At 42.6% G+C, this 12,389-nt stretch overlaps 1 protein-coding gene across 2 annotated transcripts in view; it reads left to right on the forward strand.

Moving 5' to 3' along the window:
* LOC147213693 (rho GTPase-activating protein 7) overlaps positions 1–12,389 on the forward strand; it is a 36,366-nt gene that overhangs the window by 5,647 nt on the left and 18,330 nt on the right. For both annotated transcript variants that reach the window (XM_086142163.1, XM_086142164.1), the window contains exons 2-8: positions 3,899–3,970; positions 4,060–4,141; positions 5,374–5,437; positions 7,090–7,424; positions 7,510–7,714; positions 8,900–9,160; positions 10,508–10,752. In XM_086142163.1, coding sequence (XP_085998289.1) covers positions 3,899–3,970; positions 4,060–4,141; positions 5,374–5,437; positions 7,090–7,424; positions 7,510–7,714; positions 8,900–9,160; positions 10,508–10,752 — 1,264 coding nt within the window. The remainder of the gene's footprint in view (positions 1–3,898; positions 3,971–4,059; positions 4,142–5,373; positions 5,438–7,089; positions 7,425–7,509; positions 7,715–8,899; positions 9,161–10,507; positions 10,753–12,389) is intronic.

Raw genomic sequence — 12,389 nt, forward strand, 5'->3', positions numbered from 1 at the left:
GTACTCCCCACCATTAGCACAACAACTCCCTTCCACCTGGTTCCTTCAGACTCTTCCATCTACACAACAAGTCATGGTAGCCTAGACCCGCCCCCGACCCCGTCGGTTATATCCGAAAACTCGGCACAGAACATCGGAACTGCAGGAGCCTCTGGTACGAGGGGCGACACCTTCTCAAGTGAAGAAAATCAAGTCCATTTCCCACAAGAAGAAGATTTCAACACAAATGAAGCATCGAGAACCTCCACAGGCGCCGGTGTCGAGTCTTTTTTCCATTCCCATCATTTGCCATTGAGCAACGTAAGCTAGCTAACAGGTTCCCTCCTTCAGTTGGAGGAACTACAGCGCCGTAAAACATCTTGGGGAGCAGAAGTCGTGAACCTCCGGCCTCTCTGCGCTCGATGATATGGATTTTTAATAATCCCACATCGCGTGTCGTCAGTATCTCCTTCCTTAGGCTTCGTTTTTTTTCTGAAGGTACTTTCAGGGGCAGCGCGCGAGATAATCCCCCCTCCCTTTCGGTCACATCCCGGTCTTTTTTTTTTTTCTTTTCCGGGCCGCCGCTCGCTCAGGTGTAATCCCTCGCCGATACAGGCGGCAGGGCGTGGAGCTCCAGCGCTGCTGCCTAATCCCGCCCGGTGATCGCCTGGATTACCCGCGACGCCGGCGTTTATTTGCATTCTCGAGGCGCCCTGATGTGGCCGTTCACCTTAACGCACATGTGCAGAAACTCCGGGCGACAAAGGAAGGGATTATCGGAAGGGGACGCTCGGAAACACAGCTTTCGGCATCTCCAGCTAGCAGCCGGGGCGTTTGGCGAGGCGTGAAAGCGGCGCCGAGACCGCTCGGGTTTGGGTTCCTTCACGCCGTGACGGAGGTCGCCTCGCCTCGCCGGCGGGTGGACGTCTCGCACCGTTTGTTCCACAGAGGCTCGATAAACTCGATAAACCGCCGTGGTTTGAAGATCCGTGAAGGGATCGCTCCCTTAATGGTCGGCTCTTGTAGGTCAGAGGTGTCAAATAACGGCCCGCCAGGAGGTCCAATCCTGTCCGCGGAATAAATCTACAATTTAAAAATAAATATTTTTTTTAAATAAAAAAGCAGCTCCTAAAGCGTCGGCTAAGGGTGCAGTGTTTTAGTCAGTGTTAGCAAGAGGAGGTGAGTCAGAACTTACAGTAAATGCCACTTCCAGGTCTCTAAATAACATTTTGTCTTATTGTTAGAAATCTACCTGCTTTTCCGTTTGGACCCGACAACCTCATCACCAAGATATCGTTGTCAAATTAGAGAAAAGTGGACATGGAGTGCAAGGTTTTCCAAGAAAAATGGATCACTTCTTATTTGTTCACTGAGGTTAATAAGTGACTTGTATGCTCGGTGGGGATGCAGCAAGTTTGAGCGCCACTATGAGACTCACCATGGTGAAAACTGAGAAGAAAGAACTGAGTTATAGTGTTGTTGACATGCACTTTTTTTTTTTTGAATTAATTTTTAATATCTTTTTATGATTTAATTTTAATTTTTAAGATACTTTTCCAAATGAATCGCAGGTTGCTCCTCAAGTTTTTTTTTTAAATCATTTACCTGTTCTCCTTTACACTTAAAACAAAGGAAAAATGTGGACTGAGTGTTACTTCTAGGTAATTACTTTATGATTTTACCGTGCCGATGATTTGGACACTCCTGGTGTAAATCTTTGTTCCTGGAGAAGAACCAACACATGGTGTCAAGTCAAGTCCAATGAAACTTTCCATGTGGAGAAGGTCTGGATCGGATGATCTGCAGAAACCTAGCATACCGTCTCAAGCAGAATGAGAGGTGCAACAGGCAGAGTAAGCCTATTACTGCTTAACTAGCGGCTAGGCTAACGCTAACCGTCTCACAAAAGAAGGTTCTAGACCTGTTGTGAAGCAAGGAGAAGGTGCCTGATGGAGATGGGAACTACTTTTCTGCTCTTGGACACTCCTGGAGCCTCGAGTCCATCAGGACAAGAACAAACCCGCAAACAAGAACCCAAAACAAAGAAAACAAGGTGAAAGGGAACGTCCAGCAAAGCACGTAAGCTACCCCGTCCTCGGGTTTCCTCCCCGCATCCTGGCGCTGGAAGGGCGGCTCCGTCCCCGTCGCACGTCCGAAATCCCTTATCTGGGCCCCGGAGGGACCCAATCACAACTTCCTCAGAGACAAAAAGCCATTTGGAAGAGGAAGAGGCCACCGGCCTGCTGCGAGCCCAGTGACACCGCCGCCCGGCCGATAGCATCGAATGTGTGAACTCCCCCCCCGCCCCCCGCGGTGTGTGTGTGTGTGTGTGTGTGTGTGTGTGGTGGAAGCTGTAAACTTCATTGTTGTTGGAGACAGATGGAGTGTTTGGTTCCTGCTTGGATCCATACCTCCGCTGCTAATCAGGTCAAAGGTGCAGTGGCGTTAGCGACGTTAGCGACGTTAGCGACGTTAGCGACGTTAGAGCTTCTCCCGCGGAGAACGCATTCCGAGGAAACTCGTAACAAGAAGTGGAAGTCGGTCCTGAAAGCAGGACGGAGATGAATTCCCAGCATTTCCATGGTTACGTAACCTGAGGGAAGAAAGTCACATGACACATCCAGAACAACAATGAATAAAGCGTAATATAAGGCTTTCATTAACATGCATATATATATTTTTTATACATTTATAAATATATGTATACACATATTTACAACTAAAAATATTCATATATATATTTAAAATACAATTATATATATTTCATATATAATATAATATGATATAATTTATAATGTGCATATATTAAAATAACATGAGAGGTATCTTGGAATTTAATATGCAAGTCATTTTTGCTTTTTTCACTAATTGCCTCGCCATCAGCTCCTTCCTAATTGTGCACAGCTTTGTAAATATTTTATTTAATGCGACTTCTTGATGACCTTAATGCTATTTATTTTTAATATATTTAGCACATTTTCCCCGGCAACGCTAACTACTATGCAGAATAAAACACCTTGAAATAAAGTTTTTAGATTTTAAAGCAGGTTTTCGCCAAATTTTCGGGGCTTTTCTTGGGGAGCGGTTGTACTTTATATGTATTATATGTATGTATTCATTTTCAACAACATGTTTTATTTTGGTTTCTAATGTCCTGACTCCCTTCCTCCCGGGAGGGTGTCGTGGTCTCCATGACGATTCCGGTATTAATGATAATAGCGATGATAATAATTATATTTCTGCTTAGAGCGGTTTCATCCTCCTGCAGCTGCGTGCCTCAAAACCTACCAGGGCTTTTTTTTTTAAGCGTATAAACCGCCTTAAACGTCAAGAGCTTTTAAAGGGCGCAGAAGTGGCTAAGCTGCCTCGCTAACTACCCGGGGCGCCGCTCCCCGAGTGCACTTGATCCCCCCTCAATCTGAAATGTCACGTCTCCATCAAGTCGCTTTCAATCGCGGACAACCCCCAACATCACCACCTTTATCGCTACCCCACTTGCCACTTCCTCTACTTTCAAACTCATTGCCATTGTGGTGGTTGGCGGTTTGAATCCCCGGCTACTTCTGTCCACGCGCCGACCCCCCAGTTGCCACCGATGGGCTTGCTAGCCACCTTGTGGGGCAACTCTACCGCCATCGGAGTGTGTGAAAGGGTCAATGTGCAAACGTGGATGTAAAAGCATACAAGTCAACCATCCCCAACTTGCCCATTGGGTTCCCAGGTGGTTATCTGGTATGATCAGGTGCTGTTTGTTTCCGCGCCACTTGGGCGCCACCTGGGCGCCACTTGGGTGCCACCTGGGCGCCACCTGAACCCAGAGGAGGGCGGAAGTAGTAAAAGGAAGATGTAAACATTGGGAAACGCTCACAAGTACGTACCCTTCACAAGTTCATCTAACCCAGTCCGACCCTCTTTGCAGAGATCGAGGCCGAGGAGGCCTGTGATTGGCTGCGAACGGCCGGCTTCCCCCAGTATGCCCAGTTATTCAAAGGTAAATTCACTCTCTCACACACACACACACACACACACACACACACACACCAGAAACTTGGATTTTATCTTCCCTGCTTTGTGCATCAGACTGCAGGTTCCCCATTGACACGGAGTGGGCGCGGCAGGATCACCCCTTCCTGGATGAAGACGCCCTGGACTCCCTCTGCAGGTGAAAACAAAGATTTAATCTTTTTTTTTTAATTGATCATCAAAGCATCAAAGTACTTATTGCGCGTCTCGCATTTAAAATGTATTAAAACACACTAAAAATGCTTGAAAATATATTAGGATAAAAACTAAAAATACATTTAAAATACACAAAAATAGTGCAATGTTTTTCCTCACCTCCAAGCACCTTTTGGGTATTTGTAAAGGTTTATCAACAAAGTAAAATATTAATGTTATATGATACCGTTCTTAACAAATTAACATACATACCATAATTTTCGGACTATTGAGTGCACGTGACTATAAACTGAATTAAAAAGAACTAAATAAATATATGTGTATACATAGATAGGCTGCACTTGTCAATAAATAAATAGAAATAGAAATAAAAGAAAATAAATATCAAAAGTAAATTAAATATAAATAAAAAATATTCATAAAAAAACTAAATAATTAGATGTGCACATATATAGGCTGCCCTTGTCTATAAATAAATAGAAATAGAAATAAAAGTAAGTAAAAAATATATAAATAAAAATATAAATAAAAATAACAAAATGAATAGATGTGTACATATACAGGCTGCCCTTGCCTTTAAACATATGTAAATAAAAATATATTTAAAGTAAATAAAATACAAATAGATTAATAAAATATAAATAAAAATAAATAAATAAATATATTAAATAACTAACTTGATAAATATACGAGTCCAAATATACTTGTCCATGTTGTAACATTAAATATTTACAGAAACATTTTTTAAACTTAATTAAATCCATACCGATCCATACCGAACAGTTTCTGTAACACGGCTGATGAAAAAGATGGATAATTCATAGCACGAAGAAAAGTCCATCCATTTTCTATCCCTGCTTTTTGTTATTTTAATAAAAATGACTGCTAATTAAATAATAATAAGTAATAGAGACACAAAAATACATTTTAAATGGATTCAAAATACGCAAAAATAGATAAACGATGCGCTGAACTGCACGAAAACACGAGAAAGATACGCAAGATATGCAGAAATACTGTGATAAAACGCTGATAATTCACAACATACACTAAAAATGCACTTAAAACACAGAAATACATTAAAAAATATCAAAATTCCACTAAAAAATACAGACATTAAAGTAAATTTAAAAAAAAAAATGCACATACTGGTAGGTGGTACCTTCAAGAACTTGGAGTCTGATCAGCTCTTCTTCTTCTTCTGCTCCACCTCAGGAGATTGAACACTTTAAACAAATGCGTGGAGATGAAGGTGGAGCCGCGAAGATCCAAACGGCAGGTGAGCCTCCGACCGAGTCCTCTTGTGTTGTCCTTACGAGTCCGCGGAGCTTCTCAGTCGACCAGATCAGGGTGAATTCTCCTGGAAATCTTCTTGTCTTGGCCCCTGGACTTGTATGTCTTTGCTTCTTCAGCCCTCATGCCAGAAGTGGCTTCAGGAGTTTCCCAATAAAACCGCCAGGGTTTTGGGAGGGTCTGGGTTACGGAGTTGATCTGCAGAAGCTACATGTAAGGGGGAGGGGGTTGCTATGCTAACGAAAGAGCAACTTAGCGGGATCAACTGGACTGGAATGTGAAAAGGTGAAGCCAAACAAATGAACATCTCATGAGGTGAGGCTCATCTGGACGGTCACTTACCAAAGTCGCACTAGTTGCACCGGTTGGAGGTCAGTAAGCACAACAAGAATTCAGACAAAAGGTGCTGGATTATAAGGCGCATGGACGATTTTGAGAAAATGGAAGGATTTTAAGTGTGCCTTGTAGTGCGAAAAATATGGTATTCTAATCCCGGGAGAGCGTCCAATCACATGGACCACATGGACTGTTGGATCACATGGACTGAGTTCCGGTGGCTGGTCTTTCCTGGTTGTTTGGAGGGTGCAGAAGGTCCTGGTACGGAGTTGTACGTCTGTGAAAGGTCGTGTCTGAGGCCCCTCTTTTTTCTGTTTTGACAAAGCTGGCTTCTTTGACTCCTCTCTGAAACCATCTGAACATTGCTGTCTTCAAATGAACGGCCCTTGTCCTTCAGGTGTTGGTGGACCTCAGAGTCCCGCCTTTGGTCTCTCCAGTACAAACTTTCAGTCGGTGAGCTTCCTGAAGTTTGCAGAAGACACGACCCTCATCGGACTCACCTCTGGCAGGTATGAGTCTGGCTACAGTTGGGAGATTCACCACCTCGTGACCTGGTCCAGTCAGGAAAACTGACTGTGGAGATGGTGGTGGACTTCAGGAGGAACCCAGCCCCAGCCTTCCCCATCATCCTGAGGGACTCCCCAGCTGGCACCGTGGAGTCCCGCCGCTTCCTGGGAACAAACATCTCCCAGAGCCATCAAGTGGGAGCTGAAAATCGGCTCCCTCTCCAACAAAGCACAGCAGAGGATGTTCTTCCTGAGGAAGTTGCCAAAGACAATAATGGTGCACCTCCATCATCGAGTCCATCCTCACCTCCTCCATCACCATATGGTACGCCACTGCCAGAGGCAAGGGCAGACTGCAGTGTATCATCCGCTCTGTAGAGAAGGTGATTGTCTGGGATCTACCACCTCTACAGGACTTGTATGCCTCAAGGACCCGCAGGCGCACAGGCAAGATCCTGGGCGACCCCTCGCAGCCGTGACATGGACTTTCCAACCACTCCCCTCTGGCAGGAAGTTGCGGCCCATCAGGACCAAAACTAAATTTCTATCTTCTACCTGGGGGTCTTGTACTTGTGGTGCACCAGATTTTGCCTCAGGGGTTTGAAGTGTACCGGTATGTTATTTGTCAAACACCCTTCGGAGTTTCTCCAAACATACGGTATGACCATCTTCTTTCGTTTGCTGTTGTTGTCTTGCTCTTGTTCCAAGTCTGGTGGTTTCCGATCCGATGAATCCCCAATTAGGGTACCAATGTTCTCCTTACCTTCTCCGGCGTGACGTGAACTTCCTCCCGCAGGGCGACGACGTCACGGCGGCGGAGGACGAGTGCGCCATCAGCCCCGACTGGACCTACGACAGGCGGATGCAAAGATGGCGGCGACTGGGCGCCAGCACAGAGGCCCTGTGCGACCGCCACGACATCTCCTCCATCCACAGCTGCAGCAGCTCCGAGAGCGAGGGCCACGCCGGGCGCCGCAGGAGGAGGCGGGGCTCCAGCCTGCTGAGGAAGATGGAGAGGCTGAGGCTGCGAGGCGCCGCCGCCCTCCTCCCGGGCCATGAAGGTCGGCGTGCCGTCGACAAGCCGCTTCCGGTCCAAGATGGCCGAGCGGAGCTTCTCCGCCGCCCTTCCAGGTGAGGCTCACCCCCCCGCTGCCTCACCGGACCATCACCTGAGAGCTAAGCTAACACCGCCGCTAATCCCCCCCCCCTCCCCCAGTCCGCAGGGTCGACCCGGCAGCCGGGCGTCGTCGTCGCCTTCCTCGCCCTCCTCGCCTTCCTCGCCGCCCACCGGCAGCAGCAGCCAATCAGAGAGCAGCAGCGCGGTCAGCACGCCCAGCCCCGTCACGCGGGTCAGGAGGGACTGCAAGCGCCACGATGGCGGCGGCGGCGGCTCGGCGAATCAGGAACGCCAGGGCGAGACGGTGAGACGGGATTGGACGCCCTCCCAGGACTACATGACCCTATTTCGCACTATAAGGCTCACGTATCTATGAGCCTTATATATGAAATCTGGATGCGCTTTCTTTATTTCCTGGGTTCTCCTCTGGTTGTGGTTCTTCTCTGGTTGTGGTTCTTCTCTGGTTCTGGTTCTTCTCTGGTTCTGGTTCCAATCTGGTTCTTCTCTGAGACCCCACTGGTTCTGATCTGGTTCTCCTGCCCCCCCCCCCCCAAAAAAAAAATCAATAATAAATTAACCAAAAATACCTAAAAATCAGGCAGTCGAGTCTGAAGGCTGGTTTTTCATTCTTTCTCTCAAATATCTGGGACAATTTAAATATATATAAATTTAAAGTCCTCAGAATTGTTGTGTTTTTTCACCTAAATTTACCCGCCAATTCTCCTCTGGTTCTCCATTGGTTCTCCGCTGGTTCTCCTGGTTCTCCTCTGGTTCCCCTCTGGTCATCCTCTGGTTCTCCTGTGGTTCTCCTGGTTCTCCCCTGGTCCTCCTCTGGTCCTCCTCTGGTCCTCCTCTGGTCCTTCTCTGGTTCTCCTCTGGTCTTCCTCTGGTCCTCAACCGGTTCTCCTGGTTCTCCTCTGGTTCTCCTCTGGTTCTCCTCTGGTTCTCCATTGGTTCTCCTGGTTCTTCTGGTTCTCCTCTGGTTCTCCTGGTTCACTTGGTCCTCCTCTGGTTCTCCTCTGGTTCTCCTGGTTCTCATGGTCCTCCCTGGTTCTCCCTGGTTCTCCCTGGTTCTCCCCTGGTTCTCCCCTGGTCCTCCTCTGGTCCTCCTCTGGTTCTTCTCTGGTCTTCCTCTGGTCCTCAACCTGTTCTCCTGGTTCTCCTCTGGTTCTCCTGGTTCACTTGGTCCTCCTCTGGTCCTCCTCTAGTTCTCCTCTGGTCTTCCTCTGGTCCTCAACCGGTTCTCCTGGTTCTCCTCTGGTTCTCCTCTGGTTCTCCATTGGTTCTCCTGGTTCTTCTGGTTCTCCTCTGGTCCTCCTCTGGTCCTCCTCTGGTCCTCCTCTGGTTCTCCTGGTTCTCCCTGGTTCTCCCCTGGTTCTCCCCTGGTCCTCCTCTGGTCCTCAACCAGTTCTCCTCTGGTCCTCAACCAGTTCTCCTGGTCCTCCTCTGGTTCTCCTGGTTCCTCCTGACAGTATGTTCTGGGTCTCAGGATGGTGGGAGCCGGACCCCGGACAGCAGCCCCCAGAGCAGCAGCAGCCAGGAGAGCCTGGTCTTCCAGGTCCCTGAGGGCCACAAGCCGGGCACCTTCCCCACCTCCCTCGCCCACAAGCTCGCCGCCGACGTCGACCGGAGGACGGGCGGCTTCCGCGGTCGCCGGGGGCGACGGGGCGGCGAGCGGGAGGAGCGGGACGGCGAGAACCGGATCAGCATCTACGACAACGTGATGGACGGCGGCGAGGCGGAGACGCAGGTGGGAACTTCAGGTCTTTAAGAAAGAAAGGAATAATTAATTTTTACAAGATGCTTTGTTTTAAAGTTCAGAGAGAAATATTTTTAAAAAGCAGATTTTCCATTAGTTTTGGACATTTTATTTAATATATGTTAAAAATTTAGAGTGAAATATTTTTAAAGAGCAGATTTTCCACTTTTTTTCTGATGTTTTATTTAAAATACTGTAAAATTCAAAATAAAATATTTTCAAAAAGCAGATTTTCCACTATTTTTGGACATTTTATTTAAAATACTGTAAAATTCAGAATGAAATATTTTCAAAAAGCAGATTTTCCATTGGTTTTGGACATTTTATTTAATATATGTTAAAAATTTAGAATGAAATATTTTTAAAGAGCAGATTTTCCACTTTTTTTCTGATATTTTATTTAAAATACTGTAAAATTCAGAATGAAATGTTTTTAAAAAGCAGATTTTCCACTATTTTTGGACATTTTATTTAATATACTGTGAATAATTTAAATAATTGAATATATTTCATAAATATGAATCAAATGTACCTGTTTATTTACATGTTAACTGTTGAATTTAGATTTAAATCTGGTGCATGAATGGAAAGTAGAATTTATAAATGCATTACATACATGTTAATGTGGCTGCTATTTATATATAATTTATATTAGTTATATAATAGATATATACAAAATAGTCTATATTAAATGTATACATAAATGACATAAAAAATATCACAAATAAGAATATTCATTTAATAGATAAACAACTCATAAATATTTACTCGTCATTTTGGTTTATAACATTTATAGAGGTGAAGGCTAAAGCTAAATGCAATTTAAAAATAAAACAATATAAAAAAAAACAACAATATAATCACCTTTGATTAAACAACGTGGTCGTGAAAATTCAAATATTAAGCTGTTTTTTTTTTTTTTGTTTTTTTTTTCAATTTTAATTTTATTTAATTTCACATCATTTCATTCAATTCAACTCCCAAAAATGGTCCGATAGGAAGCGATAAAGAGATTAATGGAGCGTCGGCGCTCTCGCTGATTTCCCGTCCAAGATTGATGACGATAATTTGTGTAGAAAAGTGAGTTTTCAGATATTAATTCATTAAAAAAAAAAAAAAAAAAAAAGTGGATTTTAATCAATTCATCCGCGAACGGAGTAAAAAAAAAATATATATAAAAGAAAGTTAATGATGTCGAAAGTTTTTCCAATTAAACAAAGTCTCCATCATTCGATCGAATAAAACTTTGGACTATCGGAAATGTACGTTTTGTTTTTTAACGGGAGGGGGCGGAGCTTACGCGGCAGCTCGGCGTCTGATTGGCTGACGCTCTCCCAGGTGACCCTGCGGTCCGAGGACCGGGACGTCTTCTCGGCCCATCTCCTGGAGGGGATCAACGACCTCCAGCAGATGGTCTCCTCCTCGTCCTGGTCCTGGTCCTCGGCCCGGAGCTCCTCCTGCCCTTCTTCTCCGAGCCACATTCACCTGGAGGTCAAGCATCCGGGAGACGAGGAGGAGGACGAGGAGGACGAGGAGGAGAACGGCGAGGAACCGGGCGGATCCTCACCTCTGACCAGGAGCAGGTGAGGAAACCACAGATGTTGCTTCTCCAGATGTTCCTCCTGCAGATGTTCCCCCTCCAGATGTTCCCCCTCCAGATGTTCCTCCTGCAGATGTTCCTTCCTGCAGATGTTCCTCCTGCAGATGTTCCTTCCTGCTCTGAGAAGAACCCAGATGTTTGGGTTCATGATCATATTTGACAATTCCTCTGGAATTTATCATTCGCATTTGTATTTTTTTTTTTTTTTTATCGTAAATTGATTTAAATAAACGACATTGTTCTTCACGCTATGATATATATATATAAAAAAAGATATAGATTATTATATTATATTTTTGTAAAATTAATTGATGAGTCTCAGATTACTGTTTATAAATAATTTACACCATGTCTTATATGAATACTATTTAATTTTATCATATACAGTATTTAAGAAATTCCTCTAGAATTTATCATTCGCATGTGTAATTTTTTTTTTTTATCGTGAATTGATTAAAATGAACAACATCATTTTTCACACTATGATATAAAAAATTAAAGATATAAATTATTATATTGTATTTTTTAAAATTAATTGATGAGTCTCAGCAGGATTTCTGTTTATATTTTATTTACACCATGTCTTATATGAATACTATTTAATTGTATCATATACAGTATTTAAATATTCCTCTAGAATTTATCATTAGCATGTGTATTTTATTTTAATGGTAAATTGATTTAAATAAACGCAACGAAATATGACATCATTTTTCACACTATGATATAAAAAAAAAAATAAAGATATAGATTATTATATTGTATTTTTTAAAATTAATAGATGAGTCTCAGCAGGATTTATATTTTATTTACAACCTGTCTTATTCTATTGTCTAAATATGGGATGAACACTTTTTTTAAAATGTTAATTCATTTGTTACTCAATATAAATCTAAATATAGATTATTTACTTCTTTATAGGTCGACTTTTTTTAAGGATAAATTGGTATAGAACTAAAATGAAGTTAAACATGAAATAGTGAAAAATATGCATTTCGTAAAATTGTATTTCACACTATGAAAGAAGATGATGTAGTAATTAAAAAATAAAATAAGATATAATTATTTGTTATAATATAGTCATCATGAAATTATGTATATTTTATAAAGCATTTCTGTTTAATTTACACCATGTCTTATATGACTACTATTTAATTGTATCATATACCTTAATAAATATTGAATTATTATTACATTAATCTTAATATGATATATATATATATATATATATATTTAAAATGTTAATTCATTTTTTACTCAATATAAATGTAAATTTAACACTTTTTTTTAATGATAAATTGATATGAAACTAAAATGTGAGAAACTGCATTTCATAAAATTGTATTTTACAGTATGAAAGACGATGATATAGTTATAAAAAAAAAACAAATCAGACAATTATAAATTATTATATATTCATCATGAAATTATGCACGAATATTTTTATTGACACGTCTATGATGTATTTATTAAAAGAATCCAATTAGGCATAATTCTACACATAATATGCGTTAAAATAATTAATGCAATGAATAAATCAATGCATAATGGAATAATGCATGTGTTATTTGTAAAGTCATTTACTGTTTATACATTATTTAATAATATTCAGATGTCTGC

Source organism: Fistularia commersonii, chromosome 35, assembly GCF_037954325.1.
Source record: "Fistularia commersonii isolate RoL2024-O1a breed Wild chromosome 35, RoL_Fcom_v1.0, whole genome shotgun sequence".
Classification (NCBI taxonomy): Eukaryota; Metazoa; Chordata; class Actinopteri; order Syngnathiformes; family Fistulariidae; genus Fistularia; species Fistularia commersonii.